At 44.9% G+C, this 20187-nt stretch overlaps 2 protein-coding genes across 5 annotated transcripts in view; one reads left to right on the top strand and one right to left on the bottom strand.

Annotated features, from left to right (window-relative positions):
- ERICH6B (glutamate rich 6B) overlaps positions 1–535 on the top strand; it is a 70337-nt gene extending 69802 nt beyond the window's left edge. The window contains exon 13 of the mRNA XM_086717549.1: positions 289–535. Coding sequence (XP_086573675.1) covers positions 289–504 — 216 coding nt within the window. The 3' untranslated portion in view covers positions 505–535. The remainder of the gene's footprint in view (positions 1–288) is intronic.
- A 5084-nt stretch (positions 536–5619) lies between these two features.
- The window catches only part of COG3 (component of oligomeric golgi complex 3), a 72710-nt gene continuing 58142 nt past the window's right edge, over positions 5620–20187 (bottom strand). For 2 of the 4 annotated variants that reach the window (XM_086711813.1, XM_086711811.1), the window contains exons 20-22: positions 18179–18254; positions 13754–13881; positions 12280–12477 (exon numbers count right to left, since the gene is read on the bottom strand). In XM_086711813.1, the coding sequence (XP_086567939.1) occupies positions 12295–12477; positions 13754–13881; positions 18179–18254 (387 nt within the window). In that variant the 3' untranslated portion in view covers positions 12280–12294. Of the gene's footprint in view, positions 7568–12279; positions 12478–13753; positions 13882–18178; positions 18255–18275; positions 19630–20187 lie in introns of those variants that run through there. The other 2 variants (XM_086711812.1, XM_086711814.1) reach the window with 2 other exon arrangements.

Raw genomic sequence — 20187 nt, 5'->3', positions numbered from 1 at the left:
GCACAGCCTTTGCAAGGCAGGCCACTTGAGGGCCCAGGAGCCGGCAAGCCTTTGGTTTGGGGTCAGGCTTCGGTGTGTCCTCAGCCCACATCTCTGCGGCCAGGTGGCCACAGGCCCAGGCCAATGAGAGACGTACTGCTGGGGGCAAGGCCGGGAGCAGAGGCGTGCCCCTCGGCGAAGTTTCCAGAGAAGGCTTGGTCTTGGCCAACAGGGGGCCTGATCCTGGGGTGGAAATCACGACACCTGGGCAGCATTTATGCTCACCCAGCCTTCTCTGAATTCCCACAGTCCATAACCCCGGAGGTGCTGAGTGAAATGAGGCAGAAAGCAATCCTGGAGGTAGAATGTGGTTCAGCGGCCCAGAAGATGCAGACCCTCCTGGGAAAAATGAGTAGGATCCTGAATTTCCTGACCATCCCTGATTTGGAAAACTTCATAGAGGCTGCCAGTTCCTTGGCAGTAGGCAACATGAAACGGAAGGAGAAATCGTACCTCCCAGACTAGGACAGCCACCAGCTGGTGACCGGCCACCCACCCACCCACCCCCACCCCCCCACCCCCCCCAACCCCCCCCCCCCCCGCCAGCATCCGCTGAGCGTCACAGAAAGGTGGAGTCATCAGGAGTGCCAAGGAAAACCCCAAAGCCCTCTTCATGTCTTCTGAGGGTTGGTTTGTCATTTGGGACTTATCACAGCGCCTCAGTTTGGAAAACCATTTTTCAAGGGGCTAAGAGACTCTGTAGCCGGGCACAGAAAAGACTCGGCCCTGAGCCGATAGCACGAGAAGCACGTCGTTTCGGTAGGCAATACATGTCAACACCCGCCCCGCTCGCTTCCACTGCTCACTTCCACACGGAAGTTCTGTCGCGGCCTACTTGGGTTGACTCAGGACACAGACGGTCTCAAAGCCAGCGTCTCCCAGCTGGCTGGATCAGGAGGCCACTCTTGGTGCAGTCCTGTGTGGTAAGGAAGGGCGGGGCTGTGTCTGGATATCTCTGCGGGGGGAGGGGCAGTTTCTAGAAAAGGGGGACTTAGGGGCCGGACAGCCCCCTACCGTGTGCCTTTTATACATTCCCTGGGGTACCCCAGCTCCCCAGGATGACCTCCGCTGCAGCTTAAACCAAGACTGGATAGGAAACCCCTTCCTCCCAGCCAGCCTGGCAAGGGGCCAATGAGCCATCCCCCTGCTGCCACAGTGACACCAGAGCCCCACCTTCGCAGCCCGGCTTCCCTGCTGATCTCACCCTGCCTGCCACCAACCTTCACCGAAGTCCTCATCACCCCGAACCATGACAACTGGAAGAGAGGGCTGGCAGTGGGGGCCGTGCACGGTCACTCCCACCATCCGCCATACCTTGTCGGCAAATGGTATCATCAGCTAAAACAACAGTCGCCTGGTGGCAAGGTCACGAGCCACAAATGACACCAGCACCGTAGCAGCCGCCCGTGCAAGCCCGCGTCAGCGTTTGACGTGCCCTGTTGGTTCTGCGCCCATGCTCAGGGCGCACAGAAGCCCTTTTTCCAGCAGGCACTAGAGACTTAAGTTGGTCTGGGCAGCCGCCAAGTTCCCCCAGGCTCGTGGTGGCTGTGTCTCAGAGCCGGCCCCCATGTCCCCCGCCCCCCGCCCCCCCATCCTCCACGGGACTGGAGGCAGGCCGCCAGGGCATTGAAGGCATCCATGGCCTGGGATCAGCCGGCCCCAGCTAGCTATGGGACCCCGGGCAAGGTCGTGGGCCCCCCCAGTTTCCTCATCTGTAATAGGAGGACGACCACAGAGCTCACCTCCCAGTTACACACCAGGGATGAGAGGCGTCAGTGTCGGCAAAGCACCCCGCTCCGTGCTGCTCCGTGTGGGGGGCTCCCCATCAGCGGCCGGGCCCTCGCCCGGATCTTTCTCCTTTCGCAAACCTGACAGCACTCTTCCACTAATGCAGAGCTTGGAAACAGGTGGCCTCGCAGAGGCGTTTCGTCTGGTCAGCCCCATTTTAACGTATCCCGTTGCCAACAGTTCAAAGACCAGAGATTTCACACGGAAGTATGGATTTCCGGCCCCTCCATGCCTGTGTTACCCAAGAGTGGACACAACGGCACGGCCATCAGGGACTACCTTTCTCAGGGAACGCGAATCACCTCCCAGACCGGGAGGGAAACGAGGCGACCCGCCAGCCAGCCGGCCGGCCACGCGGCAGAGCCAGATCCACGCCCCCCCCCCCCCCCCCCATGTGCGCCAGCGCTGTCCTCGCAGAGGCCACGCGCCTGGTGCCTTCCACCTCGGACACTTACTGTCGCAGGCCTCTGGCGGCTGGAGGTCCCGGATGAAGGGCTTCCCTCCGAAGGCAGGAGGCGAGGGTGTGTTCTGGCCCCGCCCAGCTTCTAGTGGGTCCTCCTGGGCTTCTAGTGGGTCCTCGGCGCGGCTGGAGCAAGCACCTGGCGGGTGTGTGTGTGTGTCCGTCTCCTTTTTTATACGAGCACCTGGGCTTCTAGTGGGTGTGTGTGTGTGTGTGTGTGTGTGTGTGTGTGTGTGTGTGTGTGTTTCCCCTTTTTTATACGAGTACCTGGGCTTCTAGTGGGTCCTCGGCGCGGCTGGAGCACCTGGCGTGGGTGTGTGTGTGTGTGTGTCCGTCCCCTTTTTTATACGAGCACCTGGGCTTCTAGTGTGTGTGTGTGTGTGTGTGTGTGTGTGTGATTCCCCTTTTTTATACGAGCACCTGGTGTGTGTGTGTGTGTGTGTTTCCCCTTTTTTATACGAGCATCTGGTGTGTGTGTGTGTGTGTGTGTGTGTGTGTGTGTGTGTTTCCCCTTTTTTATACGAGCACCTGGTGGGTGTGTGTGTGTGTGTGATTTCCCTTTTTTATACGAGCACCTGGCGGGTGTGTGTGTGTGTGATTCCCCTTTTTTATACGAGCACCTGGCGGGTGTGTGTGTGTGTGTGTGTGTGTGTGTGTGTGTGTGTGTGTGTATGATTCCCCTTCTTTATACGGACACCAGTCACACTGGATGAGCGGCCTGATCTACTCGGGTATGGCCTCATCTTGACTAACCACGTCTACAACAACCCTATTTCCAAATAAGGTCCCGTTTCCAGTCCTACTGGGGGGGTAGGACTTCAACACAGGAATGTAGGGGGAGGGGGACACAATTCAACCGGTGACACACTCTCTGCCTCCCCCCCGGGCTCCTCCCAGACCCTCACCTTACAGAGAGGGCAAATTCTGACTTACTATCATTTTATCTTCAGTGACTTGCGGAGGGAAAGGTACTTCCCTGGGAAATGAAAATGAACTGAGTTGGTCTGTTTATGCACACCAACCCGCTCGGTTACACACAAGGGTCTCCTCACAAGTACCGTAAGGGGTGCGCGCACGCCCCAAGGCAAATGGAGCCTCGTGCGCTGCCCACAAAATTACAAATTCGGTAACTAATGAGGTCGTGCAACAGACACACACTGAGCACCCGCCGTGTGCTCAGGGTCCAAAGAGAAAAGAACAGGTTGTCTGCCCCCAGGGGGATTACCGTGCGGGCATCAGAGCAGCAGGCAAGAGCAAAACAGCGTAACCGTTCCTTTGTGGCGGAGCACAGCAAAGCAGAGTCCCCTGGGTGAGAGGGACGGGGTCACAGAATGAAGGGGGGGTGGCGGTGGGGGCACACGCTGGGGGCCCACGGGAGAGCTGACGGCCTGTGCAGGGACCTGGGGAGAGTGGGCATCTGGGGCAGACCCGAATAGAGCACGTGGAGACATGGTGGGGTGGTATCTTTCCTTGGCTGTCCAACCTCCAGCCTCTACCGAAGGAAATCCCCGCTTGTGAGTGGCTCTGGGGGGCAGCCGCGCCCTGCCTCCCACTACAGAAGCTTTGTGAACAGGGTTGCATCAGCCAGGGTCCAGGCGGGACACAAGCCGCGCCGGTAATCTGAACGATCTGAACGGAGAAAATGTAGTATAAAGGATTAACCAGCTGACACTAAACGAGAACCCAAAAAGAACTCAGAAAAGCAGGAAGAGCCGATGCAAGGCCCGGGTTCCCACCCCCTCCCCGCCTCCGCTCCCCTCTCTGCAGAGGAGCCCAGCAGCGAACCAAGAACCTGGAGGGGCCCCCACCAACACCAAGGGGGAGGCCGGCCGCCCCCGTTGGCTGGTGGGGAATTTCACCGGTGCCGGGAGCTGCTCGCTTCCTACTTGGAGACCAAGAAAGCTCAAGAAATCTCCCTAGAGAGCGAGCACCGCCAGCCTCCCAAGCACTGCCACTGCCTCAGCTCCGTGTAGACGGAAGATAACACACCAGAAACAGGAGGCCCCTTCCCCTGGGAAGGCTAACCCTGCACCCGCTGGCAAAGGAGGAATGTTCTCAGGGTCCAGCTCCCGAGTCTAAAAGAGGGGCCAGGGGCGCTTGGGTGGCTCAGTCGGTTAAGCGCCCGACTTCAGCTCAGGTCACGATCTCGCGGTCCGGGAGTTCGAGCCCCGCATCAGGCTCTGGGCTGATGGCTCAGAGCCTGGAGCCTGTTTCCGATTCTGTGTCTCCCTCTCTCTCTGCCCCTCCCCAGTTCATGCTCCGTCTCTCTCTGTCCCAAAAATAAACGTTAAAAAAAAATAAAATTAAATTAAATTAAAATTAAAATAAAAAAATAAAAGAGGGGCCAAAAAAAGGTGGATGTGGAGGTGAGAGGCAATAAATCAGTAAGAACTGGGACAGAGAGACACTGTCGTCCCGAGCTTGCCCAAGAGGAAGCAGCTGTGACAACGCCCAGTCCAGGACCCTACCACTGCCGTGGGCTGGACCAGCTCCTTCGGTTTTGAAAAAAACATGTAGATCTGTGATGTTTCCGGTTCCTGTCCCTCTGGCCCTCCAGCCTCTGGTCTGTCCGAGTCCCCCATCTCCTTCCAACAGAGCCCTTTCCTGCCCAAGTGAGACAGCGGCATCTTCTGTGCGCGCCCTCAAGGAGCGGGCAGATCTGGAGGAAGGGTAGGGAGGAGGCGAGGCCAGCTGGACAGAGGCGAAGAAGACAGACAAGGCCATCAGAAGACAGACAAGCTAGTGGAGCCACCACCAGGAACAGGCGCTCCAGGGAGGGAGCAATGAAGTCCCTCTCTTCCGAGAAGCAACATTCTCTCACCAACGTACCTCTCTGAAAACTAAGGTTGACTATTCTTTCTTGTAACCTGATAAACAGCAGAGGGGAATCTAAAGATACGGGGTTGTTAAGCCAGCGGCAAAATACAGACTTTTTACTGCTACTTCAAGAACACTAAATTTCAACACGACTACTTGTGCTGATGGTATTCAGGAAATTGGCAGTTTTGCAAACAAAGAAAAAAATTATCTTTCAACTGATGAAACATATTAAGATGCTTCAAAAATGTCTTTCCACAATAATTATCTTACTAAAAGATCGACACAGTATAAGTAAACTGAGGAAATCTGAAGAGATTGGTGGAGCGTACCAATGTCAATATTCTGCTTGTGATAATGCGTTCTACCTTCACACGATGTTCCCGTTGGGAGAAACTTCTCCCACTACTATTTCTCATAACTGCATGTGAATCACAAGCTACCTCACTAAAAACTTCAATCGAAAAATATTTTTAAAAAGAATCCATGCACATTACAGACATGTAAGGACAAAGTAGGAAGCAAAAATCTTTATTTTTAAAAAAATTCACATTTATTAAAAACAGCGATTTCTAGCCAAATAATATAAAGCATTTTAAATTAATTATTTGAAAGTATGTACACTCTTTGTATAAGTAAACACTTGAAACTGTACAGATTTAAACAAATATTCATTTAGCAAACAAGTTGGATCGCTACCACCTACTTAGCACTTTGTAAGATGTTCGAGTGTTTCAGGAATAAAAGATTCAAAACACAAGAATGAGTGCCATCAAATATTTTTATCCTTAAGTAGAACACAACTTGTTCTGTACATCAGATTAAATCAGTCACAGTAATGTACAATAATCATGCCCTCATTTCTTTGGAAAGGTTATTAAAAAATCAAATGTACATATAATACAGAAAACGGGATATTTTACAGTTTATTTCATTAGACATGTATTTAAAATAGTAAGTGGAAGTAAATATAATCTTCCTGCATCATTCATTTCATGTCGAAGAATGAATATGGACCCTCTTCACCTCTTTCCTTCCCAAAATAGACTGCTAAGCTCTATCAAGCCACATTCGTCACCAATTTAAACAGAGGTGAAAAACAAGTGACCTGTTTAAAATGACAGACATCGGGATATGCAACCTATGTACACACTGCGAGTCTGCTTGCAGGGGATGAGAAATGCCCTACGGTCCTGCAGAATGAGGTCTGCTGGCTACATTCCAGAACCCTCATCAGTGTTCTACTCCTAGATAGTGTTTGAATAATTCCCAACTCCTCCTGAACCAAAAAGCAGCCTATCCAATCAGGAAACAGTTTTCAGTAGGAAAACTCAGAGATGTGCATAATTTATGTGATGATCCCCGACAGAGTACGGGAGATGTCAAGGGGTGGGCCACCTTCATCCTCCTGGTCTCGGTTAGTAGAACGTTTCCTGCTGCAGCAGGGCTAGAGGCCCACCGGCCTGGGGCCCAGCACAGCCAATGAACGGATGCACGGGACACGGAGGTGTTCACTTTTCCAAGAGCTACTAAAACCGAAGGCAGTGCACAGAAAGCCGGTGACCCTAACCTTCGTGCACGAGACGCACTATTCATCAGGTTTCCTTCTCTCCCCGACGTGCCGGATTTAAGCCACCTTAATTGGTACTTCCCACTCGCAAACACAGACTATTGCACGGTGAAGATTCTCATTAAAGATACGGCACATCTCTATTGTAGGGAGGCGCCAGGCCCTGCTTTTGAACGTTTCTGCACCTAAGCAGCTCAAGGAGTACAGACACTGGGACCTTACACGGAGTCCTTGCATCTTGAAACTACCTCACATCAAACACGCAGAAAAGATAACACCCCAAATTCCCAGGAAAGCAGAGTGTGTTCTCAGATGCATCCAATCTACCTCAAACTAAACTTCAAAGTGATAGGAGAAACATTACATTAAATAGAGTGTAGAAATGAGATTTCTGGAAGTAAAAAAAATAGCCTCTGTGGAATGTTCAGTGGCTCAAAGTGTTGCAGTGTTTCAGGCTTTAACAAACCTTACTCTTAGAAGCTTTCTAATTAACTGTATTTCTATAAAGTTCTTCTTCGCGCCCCTTACTGTAACCGATTTTCATTGCACGTCGTTTATTAAGAACCATTTCGCTGCGTGCCCACCACAGCTACCCTGAAAAACTCCCGTTTCTCGTGACCATTTAAAGAAGGCAGTTCTCACACGCCTATATTAATCTTTGGCATTGTGATGTTTTTAAAAGGGAAACACCAATCTTTCCAACACTCTGCTTATTTTTCATTCTGTAGTCAGCACTGAGCAGCGCACCTGCGTGGTTCTCGGGGACATTCCCACAGACAGTTCCTCGGTGTCCTGCAGGCTGCCAGACTTCCCAGCCCGCTCCAACCGGACAGACATCGGCACGCACGGCCCGCCGGGCCTGGTTATTTAGAAACGGACAGTAGAAGGTTCAGCTGAAAAGCAAAGTGAAAGGCTATGTTAGTTCTGCTGTAGAACATCACACTCAAAAACGTTGCTCAGATCCTCCAATCAGAATGAGAGGAAAAACAAACAAAAACACAAGAATGAGAGAAAAAGCCTCAGAGTTTTAAGAAGCCAAAGGAACGTGGCTGGACCCACAATGCCGTTCTGATTTCTAAAGCAGCCGCGGGGCAGCGGGCTTTGTGGCGGCCTGTGAAGGGTCACCGAATCAAACTTATTTAGAATCCAATGAAAATGACAAGAAAAAAAACCCTACATCCTAACCCTGACAAGGGATAGAAATAAATCTAATCAGTTTCACCTTTTTCTGTGCAGAGTGTATTGTGGGAAGCGCTGTGTATAAGCTGAATTTTGTGAGTGACTATTTTGAATGCATAAGAACAGGCCTGAGGAGTGAATTTCAGCTCACACGCAAACTCTGCCTGACCCCTGGAGCACCCTGCCCACCCGGTAAAGGAGGGCGTGACACGGAGCGGCCCCCAAGGACAACCAGAGAAACCGACACACCGTGGGGCGGGGCAGGGGGACTGCAGTCTGCACAGGGACAATCTGTCAGCCGGGCGAGAAGACTTGCAGTTACATGAACTCGGCAAGGAACCCTTCCACACAGGACAAACTGTTTCAGTAATCAAAATAATTGTCCCTTAATCTCTTCTATAAACTTGCACTTCCGGTGAGAGGGATGCAAAATAACCTCTGTGTTTTTCCTGCCAAAAATACAAAACCTCAATCTAATCATGACGGAACAGACAACACCAAATAAAGGGATATTAACTGGCCTGTCATGGTCAACAAAGCCAAAAAGGGGCACTTGGGTGGCTCAGTCGGTTAAGCATCTGACTGGCTCAGGTCATGATCTCATGGTTCATGAGTTCGAGCCCCACTTTGGGTGAGCCCCCCTTCTCTCTCTCTCTGCCCTTGCTCACTTGCGCCCTCTCTCTCACACAAAAAAATAAACACACACACGCACACACGCACACACACACACAAAGCCCAAAAGGCTGAAGAGCTGCTCCAGGTTAAAAGAAACTAAAGAGAAGTGACACCTGAAAGCAACATCTAGGCTGGACCCCAGACCAGGAGAGACGTATCTATAAAGGACATTACTGGGACAACTGAAGAAATCTGATTATGGACTGTCGATTAGATAATAGTATCAATGTTGTATTTCCTATTTTGATCACTGCGTGGGGGTAGGGTCAAAGAATTCCTTGTTCTTGGGAAATACACAACCATTTCCAAGTAAAGGAGCACAGTGTCTCCCAACTTCCTCTCAAATTGCTTAAAAGAGGGGTGAAGTGGGAGGGGAAGGGAAAAAACTAAAGATAAAGCAAATGGAGGAAAATGTAAACAACTGGGTAAAGTTCCTTATTACCAATATTACCATAAGGAATATTACCTTATTCCTATAAGTTTGAAATTACAACAAAAAAAAGTTACCCCCCAAAAATCTGTGTGCTATATATTAGATCTTAAGTAAACGGGCCACAAACATTCCATTTACAGGGAATTTTTTTTTTTTTTTTTAAGTAACCTCTACACCCAACATGGGGCTTGAACTCATGACTCCAAAAACCAAGAGTCAGTCGTACACTCTAGCAACTGAGCCGGCGAGGTGCCCCCCAACGGGTGACGGTAAGCCAGAGGGTTCCCTCCAGCAACAATCCAAGACTCTGGTTCCTACCTTGTGCGTAACTCAGCCAAGCTACTTAACCTTTCAGGACCACGGCTTCTTCATCAATAAAATGGGGCAAATATAGGGGAGTCAAGTGAAGATCAAATAAGATAATATATATCAAATGCTTAGAATAGTGCTTGGCAGCAGTCAGTAATATCAGCTATTATTATTATTTATTATTATTTTTATCTAGAAAAGGTTAATGGTTCTGAAAGAGGATCCAGGCACAGAATGATGGGTCTCTCTCTATCAGTGTTTTTCAAACTGTAGGTGGCGACCTACTGGTATCTCATGAAACCAATGTAGCAGTTCATCAAGAGAACACTGAACAAAGGCAGAGCAAAGCAACTGAGTTGTCCCTAAGAGTGATTATCTACCACAGAACTTTTAAGTTACAAACATACACATACACTAATGTGTGCATCCTGCCTGCAGGAGTCTAGTGGAAGCGCAGAGTCTGCATGTTTTTGGCAAGCCCCACCTGGCTACCCCACACCCACATTCACGCCGCTGGACACAACTGGAGGAAAACCAGTCAACCATGCTGAATGGTCTCTCTTGGATCCTTAACCACGGAACTCAAATGAGCCTGCCTCCTCCCTTTTAATGATGACCCTGCTTCCCGTTTCACTCACAAACATGAAGCCATCAGATAAGAGCTTCTATGAGGTCCTATCCTGTCCACCACCTCCCATGTGTGCCCAAACACTCAGTTGTCTTTCCTTTCACGACCGAACACCCCATACCTATGAACTAACAAAGGCTCCACCCTCCAAGTTCCGTCCCCCACTTCGCCACTCAAGGGCATTTTTTCCAGCATCATTTTCTCCCTCTCTCTGGATCCTCATGAATATACAAACATGCATTTTCCCCCATCTTTAAAAGAAAAAAAAAAAAAAGGAAAGATAATCCAGTAACAAATAATAATATTTATTTATAAGGTAAAGGAAGGAAAAGCTGGAGGGGACTGAAAGGAAAGCAGGACGTCTCCAATTCTACCTTATTCTAGAATTCTGACTTGGGAACCATGTAAGTAGTTTATATAATAAAAAAACAAAATTAAATCAAAGTGGTGGAAAAAACCTAACTACATATATATATATATATATATATATATATATATATATATATATATCAAATTAGTATGTATAATCACACAGCACATAATTACTTCAAACGACTTATAAAAGAAGTATTTTAACTAAAATCCTGGAACCATAGACTCAGCTTTTTAAAATATGACCCATCTATCCATATAAAGGAATATATAAAGCCATAAAAAGAATAAAGTTCTGATACATGCTAAAACATGGAAGACTCTTAAAAACATTCTGGTAAGAGAAAGAAGCCAGTCCTAACAGGAAACATGCCGTATGATTCCATTTAATGAAATATACAGAATGGGCAAACCCATAGAGACAAAAAGTAAATTATAGAAGGTGGAGGAAGAGGGAATCTGCTAATGGGTATGAGGTTTCTTTTGGGAGGGCATGAAAATGTTCTGGAATTAGATAGTGGTGATGATTGTACAACTTAGTGAATATACTAAAAGCCAATGAACTGTCCACTTTAAAAGGGTGCATTTTATGGCATAGGAGTTCTATCTCAATTTTTAAAAGACCCCATTTCTCCTCCAGCTACAACTTTTCTCTCCCAACGTGTTAAAACCCCCTGAAAGACTCACCCACACTCACTGCCTGCAGTCCTTCCCCCAACTCTCCACCCACTCTGATTAGGTTCCCACAGCTTCTAGTCCTTACACATATAAAACCTGTAAGCTATACCAAACTTAAAACCAGAAATAAAATACCCTCCTTAGGACCAGCCTACTCTAATACATAACACATGCTCAATACAAACTAGCTGGCTAAACTGAATACATGAATAATAGTAAACACAGACTGAGCTCTATATTCAGTTCTTTAAACTTAGAAGTGTTTCATTCTCTCTCCCTAACATCGAATCCCTAAAATAACTTTTTTTCATTTGAAATGTGGGCCTCATTTCATGCATACTTCAAATAAAATTATTTAAAAACTTAAATAGCGGGCGCCTGGGTGGCTCAGTCGGTTAAGCGGCCGACTTCGGCTCAGGTCATGATCTCGCGGTCCGTGAGTTTGAGCCCCGCGTCGGGCTCTGTGCTGACAGCTCAGAGCCTGGAGCCTGTTTCAGATTCTGTGTCTCCCTCTCTCTGACCCTCCCCTGTTCATGCTCTGTCTCTCCTTGTCTCAAAAATAAATAAAACGTTAAAAAAAAAAATTTAAAAAAAAAAATTTAAAAAAAAAAAAAAAAACTTAAATAGCATTATTTGAATTTTCACAGTTCATTCATGTTAAACACAGCAACTTTCAATATCAGAAAGGATTAAACGGCAAAATTATAAAGCCATCACCAAAAAACTGAGACAGCAACTCAAAGTTTGAATTCCTGCTCATCAGAATAAAACAATGTACAATTTTTACTTTTTTGGGACAGAGAGCAAGCATGCACGGGGGAGGGGCAGAGGGAGGGAGGGGGAGAGAGGGAGAGAGAGAGAGGGGGAGAGAGAGAGAGAGAGAGAGAGAGAGAGAGAGAGAGAGAGAAAGAGGGAGAGAATCTTAAGCAGGCTCCATACCCAGCATGGAGCCCGTCGTGGGGCTCAGTCTCCTATCCATGAGATCATGACCTGAGCCAAAATCAAGAGTCGGACACTTAACTGACTGAGCCACCCCAGGTACCCCAGTAATGTATAATTTTTTTAATTAAAATTAAAAACATAGTTACTCAAAGACATTATCTATTCAAGTAAAACAACCAAGAAGGAATAAAAGTAACAAGGATCAAAAAAAAAATTTTTTTTTTTGAAAAGGGGCGCCTGGGTGGCTCAGTTGGTTGAGCACCCGACTTCGGCTCAGGTCATGATCTCATAGTTCATGAGTTCGAGACCCGCGTTGGGCTCTGTGCTGACAGCTCAGAGCCTGGAGCTTGCTTCCGATCCTGTGTCTCCCTCTCTCCCCCACTCCACCAGCCTCTCCCCCACTCTCACTTTGTCTCACTGTCTCTCAAAAATAAATAAATGTAAAAAAAAAAAAAAAAAGTAACAAGGATCTTCTGATGATGGATTACCTGTTCCATAGAAGGACAAGCAATGATCTGGGTATCTTCAGGGCTAAAATCTTCCTTCAGCAAAACATGGAATTTCTGGAAAACTTGCTGAATATTATTCTTAGAAAGAAGAAGAGGCAATCATATTAAATGAGTCACCGGAAACATGTGGTTGTCTTGAACACGAAGCACCAAGAATGTTAAATCTTTTTAAGTTTTCATTTAAGTTCTAGTTAACATACAGTGTGATATTAGTTTCAAGTGTTCTGTATAGTGAGTCAACACTTCCATAAACACATACTGCTCATCATGACAACTGTACTCGTTAATCACCATCACCTATTTCACCCGCCTGCCTCCTCTCTGCTAACTATCAGTTTGTTCTCTACAGTTATGTGTCTGTTCCTTGGTCTGCCTCTCTCTAAGAATGCTAAATCTTTTTTTTTTTTAAATATTTATTTATTTTGAGAGAGAGCATGCAAGCAGAGGAGGGACAGGGATAGAGGGAGAGAATCCCAAGCAGGCCCTGCACTGTCAGTGCAGAGCCCGATGTGGGGCTCAAACTCACAAACCGTGAGATCATGATTTGAGCTGAAATCAACAGTCATACACTTAGCCCACTGAGCCACCCAGGCAATCCTCCAAGAATGCTAAATCTTAATGATATTAGCCAAACAGTGGAGGAAATGTATCTTTCATCAGATTACCAAAGACATATAATTTGTACTTAATAATTCACATGCTAGCACAACCTAAGACTTATCAGAATACACTCCCTGGAAAAACTAAACTCTAGTAATCCCTGTCCCCACCCCCCCACCCCCCTAGGTCCCCCCCCCCCCGAGAACAGTTAAGAGCCCCCAGCAGCAATTTCTCACACAAAAGATAATAAAGTTTCCAGATACATAGAATGTACTTTAAACATCAACCAATGCTTCGGGAAAGATGTGAGCTCAACACAGAACTGGAAGTTATGAGCACTAAATTTGCTCTGACATTTAATCCCTGGGCGGCCACTGCAAGCCATTTATTTCCACTACTCACCAGTAAAATGAAGCATAATTCCTGAAATGGTGCTTTCTCAAGTATTGGGCTGCATTCAATGTTAGGGTCTGATGACTTTTTTTTTTTTTTTTTTTTTACTAATTTGTACTTTAAGGTCAAAAGTATCTTGTTGCCATAGGTAACATAAAGAACTTAAAACAAAGGGGTGGGGAGGATATAATCAGGCAGGTGCTGGCTTGTAAGCCCTTCAAGAATCACAGTGATTATTAATCAACTTTCCTAGAATCGTATACCAACATTTTTAAATTTCACAGGAAGAAGAAAATAGTAGACACAGCAAGAACCCTTGAAGAGACTGGCCAACATTCAAATAAAATATCACAATACTCACCCTAACAGGTTTAAACAAGATGAACTCTGTATCTTTATTGGATAGGTACAACGACATACTTCTCAAGGTCAGAGGCAGCTTCGCTTTTATTGTCTTGTAGGCACTTGCTACGAGCTCACAGACCTTTGCTGGAAAGAATGGACCTTGTTAGTATGACAAAGAAAAAGGGAAGAAACACTTCCATTTTCATTCAGAGGAATAAAGGGAGAGAAAAACGGCCAAAGAAAAGATCTCTATGTGCCCCCCAATTTTCTTTCACTCTTCCTATCTATCAAGTTTAATTACAAGCCCTATAAACATTCACTACGTATCTGCTATATACAAAATTCTACTTCCAAAGGCTGGGGCAGCAAAAGAATTCCCCCAATACCCTTCAGGACACTTATCGGGGCTATAATAGTGTTCCTTTGGAATTCCTAGGTGACAGTTAAGATAAAGTAAAAAATTATTTGCAGAGAGACACTAGGAAGAATTACTTATGAATGAGCTTACTCATTTACAGAACTGACTCACAGTACGAGATGCTCTCTTGTCTTGTGAGATCATCCCAACAATATCCACACATATTTAATGGTAACTAAAAACCCATCTGTTACATTCATATACTGTATTATCAGAAAGGGTACAGAATTCCAGAAGACTGTAACTGACATAATTACATAGCCCACTGTATAGTGTCTGAAAAGAAATACCAATGAAAAAGAAGAATAGTAATCTGTATGAGGTGATTTAAAAGAGGAAACTACCTAGAAAGCTGTAAAGGAAAAGAATGATTAATAATTTCAAAGATGTTCAATTTCACTCATGATTAAAGAAATGTGTATTAAAACAATGGATGGGGCGCATGGGTGGCTGAGTCAGTTAAGCATCCAATTCTTGATTTTGGCTCAAGTCATGATCCCATGGTTTATGGGATCAAACCCCCACCCACCCTATGCTAAGCATGTAGCCTGGTTGGGACTCTCTCTCTCTCTCTCTCTCTCTCTCTCTCTCTCTCTCTGCCCCTCCCTGGCATGCAGACACTCTCCCTCTCTCGCTCTCGCTCTCAAAAACAAACAAACAAGCAAAAAACAATGGAGATATTTTGGGACTGGTAAAAATTACTAAGACTGCGAATATCCACATTTGGTTAAGGGTGTGCAGAAACAGGCCTTCTAGTCCACCGCCCCTGGAGTATATAAATTGGTTCAACCTCTCTAGAGGATATTAGGCAAGGTCTAGCAAAACCAAAAATACACATATACTCTATTGCTTAACACTGCCACTACCAGAAACTTACCTTACGAATATACTTACGAAATACCGAAATACGTGTGTACAGGGACATTTATAAAAGAATGGGTGGGGAAAAAATACTACATACAGTATCTATTAATAGAATTATCAAACTGTGCTACAGTGATGCATTCCACACATCCATCAAATAGGATGCACAGAGCTGGATGTGGCGGTATACAAAGGGCTCCAAGATACAGAATAAGTTAAAAAAAAAAAAGGGGGGGGAATATAAGTATAATCTTATGTTTACAACATTTGTAAAGTCCGTATATGCTGGTACATATATAATAACTGGGGGAAAGAGACTATTTATAGTGGTTACCTTTGAGAGGACTAGCTTGGAGGTGGAAAACAGAATTACTTTTCGTTTTATATACTTCTTAATAGCTCAATTTTTATATCATATTCAACTTTTTTTTTTTTAATTGAGGGTGGTAGAACGGGGTAAGAAAGTATCAAGGCTCTCGAGAAGAAAGAACAAACAATCCGGGAATTGCTTATTTTTCATAGAACAGATGAACGCTCCTACAGGGCACTTAATTCCATGGGCTCTGGTCCTGTCCTAACACACTTCAAGAATCCTTAAGTCAGTTTTCAGAGCCCTTGGTAACCAAATGGTGGGTGTGAGGCCACCCATAGAGCCCTCTAATTCCTATGAAGGTGTATTTCTCAGAGTAAGTTAACAAACTGGCATCCTAATTTATAACCCAATCTCCTTTGAGTCTATCATGAAATAATCCCCAGAAACCTGATCAAGTCTGCATGAACCAGTCACCTTGGGTGTCCAGGGCCCCAGACAGGTCCCTAGATTGTTCTTGAGGCTCCCACCCCAAAAGGGCGAACATCTCTCTGCCATTTAAAAGTGGACTTCTGGTCATACAGGTGAAGAAGAAGCAACTCCACAGCTCCATGCGGCTACACGGGACCGAGGATACGACCAGGCAAACCTGAGTGCCACTGCTGTATCTGCCAAACGTCCTCCCTCATGACGACAGGAAGTGGGTTCATGACAAAAGAGCAAGCCCCACTGCAACCTGTCCTCCAGTCAGCTTCCTTCTGTCCACTCCTGTTTTACTAATGACTGTGCTAGTAATGCTTCAGAGCACGGCAGGCCTGACACTGGGAGCTCCACTAAGATTCCGCTGGAGAAAATGACAGCCCTGTTTTGAGTGAGAGAGAATCTTTCCAAAGAGGAAAGAAAAATATATTAATTACACATCAAGTCCCTGGGCTTGGATGTATTAAATACACCTATACCTGTCTGTTAGATTCCACCTCTTTCAAAAATAGCTCTTGCACCCCCAAGAGTTTCATTTGTATAAACGTTCAAAATAAAATCAGCTATTTCTAAATAAGTCCTGTAAGTGACTGAAACCTTGAGCCACAGTCCCAATTAATCCACGGGTGGTGAGAACTCCTTCCAGAACTGTGCTGACTTACGGAGTGACCAGTCTGATCCTGACTGTGAGGGGCCAGGACAGGTGGCTACCACCACAGCCAACTCCGATTAGAATGTCCAGTGTTACAGTAAAAGAATCTCGTTTTCTGTCTTCTGACAGAACGTGCTACCGCACCAAGTATGATCTCTGTCCGCTGGTAACATAATGAAGATTTCAATCTCACACGTGATACAAAGGTTTCAAATAATGAAGACAGTAAAACATTCACTGTCTCCATCACAATGAGCAAAAAGCCTAAAACAGTCACAAAGTTTATCTGCAATAAAGCAAATCAAGGCAAACCTATATAACATCATCAAAGTTCATGGGACAAAGTTTTAAAATAAAATCCTGTCTTCCGGGGCGCCTGGGTGGCGCAGTCGGTTGAGCGTCCGACTTCAGCCAGGTCACGATCTCACGGTCCGTGAGTTCGAGCCCCGCGTCAGGCTCTGGGCTGATGGCTCAGAGCCTGGAGCCTGTTTCCGATTCTGTGTCTCCCTCTCTCTCTGCCCCTCCCCCGTTCATGCTCTGTCTCTCTCTGTCCCAAAAATAGATAAACGTTGAAAAAAATTAAAAAAAAAAAAAAAAAAAATCCTGTCTTCCATTCAAATACAAGTGATAACTCTGTACATTTACAAATTCTCCTGTGAGATACTCAGCTTCTCCTTCAGCTTCTTAGTTCTGGTTCAACTTCAAATTAACCTGAGGCATTAATAAGAATAACTGAAAATGTTTAGAATGACCTCAGCTCTTTTCCCCAAAAGAAATAAATACCTGACAAACATTAACATTCTTTGGATATTGAAAAACAACTGTATTAAAGACCTAACACCAGTCAATTTTTTATGGATGCTAAACCTGAATTTGGATCTGTCTCACTCTGAGCAAAAAGCTGCCCCACCAACTCAGATACAGCCTGTCCGTAATTAAAAACAATATTTTTTTTTTCCATTTTGCCCTTTTTGGTTTCAAAAAATCTCTATCATGATATGGGCCAGAGAATGGCGAAAAATACTAATCTACCAAAACGCTTCATTCCAGTTTAAACGACAACTTAAAATGCCACAAAACAAACCAAAAGTAACCCACAATGTCATGATTTTAAATGTCTGAGGGCTAACTCTAAAGACAAAAAAAAAATTTTAAAAATCCCTCTGGCACATGAAAAATTTACATTTAGGGAAGAGTAAGACTGGAACATCTCAAGCATCATCTGCCAATGAGACAATGATATCGTCTGCCAATTCCCCACAAACACAATTTTTATAACTTTTCTCGAACACTCTAAAATGTTAACAAACAGAGGAAGTAACCTGCATAAAATGTGAAACAAAGTAATGACCCAGCACTTCTTCCTTTACTACTTGAGAACAGCAGCGCCCCCTCCATAATCTCGGACCACCACACACAGAACTTTGATCAGAGCTCTAGCACAATGAAAAGCAGGTGTACAGAATCAAAGTGTTTCCATCAAAGCCACGTTTCATTTTTAACTCGCGTGTGTGTATTTCTTAATTCTTCTTTCCTTGGAATGCTTTTTGAAATGCAGGTAGTGTTGGCCCATTAAGACCTGTCAGCTCCAAACTACATCCTGCTCAACACAAACCACAGGAGGAGCAGGAAACCAACTCGAAGCTGTCAGAGACCATATAAATGCAAATTAATCAACATCCCAAAAAAGAAATCCCAAATAGTAAAATGTGAATACCTGGCTGGGCCCAAGGCTGCTGTGAAAGAGTATACTTGGGTCCTCCCTGACTGGCCATCGTCTTTAATGCTGAAACCTGGCGGATGAGACAAAAAGAAAAATGTCACCACTCTTGAAGGACACACAACACCATCTGAACCTATTAAAACGTAATGAGAGTCAAAGGTGTAATCCTAAAAACTGCATCATAACGCATAATCCTTTCAACTAATAACACATTTTAAAAATTCTTTTGTGATTTTAAAGGCCTATGCTGTCTTGACTTTGTCCTGAACACCAATGTCCTGAGCATTTTACAGAAGGCAAAACTGAGGACCCAGGGAACGATGAACACAAAACAGGTCTTTTTTTAAGTGGATTACATTCACATTAAATTATTACCGTATGCTGTTAGAAGAGTGTCACCCCAGCAGGACAAAATCTCCTTCACATACCTAGAAATGCTATTTTTACTTTATCACAGGCAGAGAGAATGTTACGAAAACAAATAGGACTTGATTTCAAGTAGCCTCAAAAGGCACACTCTACCAACCAGTGTTATAGGTAGATTTGGATGCCCGCCTTTTAGTCGTCTCCCTTTTCATTGCTCAGCCATCAGTACAGAGAAGCAAACCAAAAAAGTACATCTGGCCGCTTAGGCAAGTCTGTTCTTAAGATGGCAAATTATGGTGGGGCTAAGGCATAGTTGGGGAAGGTGAAGGACAAAAACCGCATAAAACATTTTTATTAATGGACTGTTAGGTGCCTGTGGTCCAGGCTGTGACCTTGGCCTCACTGCAGTCTCAGCAGAAAAATGTGAGAGCCAAGTCTTTCGAATAAAGAGGGCCACAAAAATATTTAGGCAGAAGATGGGCACAGACAGGACACAACGTTAACTCCGATCCAAGCTCACACTCCTGACCACTCCAGGCCTTTGCTCATGCTGCTGGGTGTATAAAATCACCCCTTTCCTAAGTCACTCAATTCCTCTCTGTATCCAATTTTTACGGTGAGCTGCAGCTTTTAAAAACAAATCACATATAGGATTATAGATGAGACAATGCTAAAAGAGAAACATGTTCATGTTCAGTATATATTATCCAAAATATTTCCCAACATAAATATGTAAACATGTTCATGAGTCTACATTTATAAAAATAGGAACACGGTGCTTGGACATCTTTTTTTTTCCCCCACTTAACTCTAAATTCTGGACATTTTCTGTGTCCAACAGTTAGGTTTTAATAGTAATGACTTCCTATTATTCCACTGATTATTCGTGAAGTTAATCAATTTCATAATGACATAAATGCTATAGGTTTAGACTGTATTAATTATTTTTATATTAAAAAGCAACACAAGCTTGTATCCCCATCTCTGTTGTCTAGGTAATATACTTATCTTTAGGTCAAAGTGCAAAGAGCCTTTTCTTCAAAAGTCTTCCCCAATTAACCCTATCTTGTCCAAAATCCCTACGAGATGAACACAGACCCATCACTGTCCCATGATGACACTGCTATACACTTCATCATGTTTACATATTTTCTATCTTAATTTCACATTGGGTTATATAACTCCTTGAGAACAAAAATTAAATTTATAGGTCAAATTCTGTCACATGCACTACAATCAGAAAAAAATTTAAACTTAAAGTGTTGCTGCAGAAATTAATAATACTTCAGAGACAATATTAAGAATAAACTCACAACACTTCAGTAAATTGCTTGAAAGAAAAATGAATATTGCCAAATACAATATTTTTAGCATAAACTGGTCCCACCAGGGGGAAACACCTTTAGCGTAGTTATAAACTGGAAATGTACTTCCTTTAAAATGCTTTCATTTGGATTTTTGCTAAAGGAAAACCTGATCTTCACATTTGTCATATTTTATTATAACATTTCTGCAGCATTTACAGAGTCTATTACAGAAATGATCTTCTGGTCCTCATAATACCCTTAAGCAGGGAAGAGGGATACAACAGTCATATCTCTGCTTGCAGACAAGAGAAAAGCAATGCTTGGAGAAAC

Source organism: Puma concolor, chromosome A1 (genome assembly GCF_028749965.1).
Source record: "Puma concolor isolate L17-30 chromosome A1, mPumCon1.1.hap2, whole genome shotgun sequence".
In the NCBI taxonomy this organism is placed as follows: Eukaryota; Metazoa; Chordata; class Mammalia; order Carnivora; family Felidae; genus Puma; species Puma concolor.
This window is presented reverse-complemented; position numbering and strand designations above follow the sequence as displayed.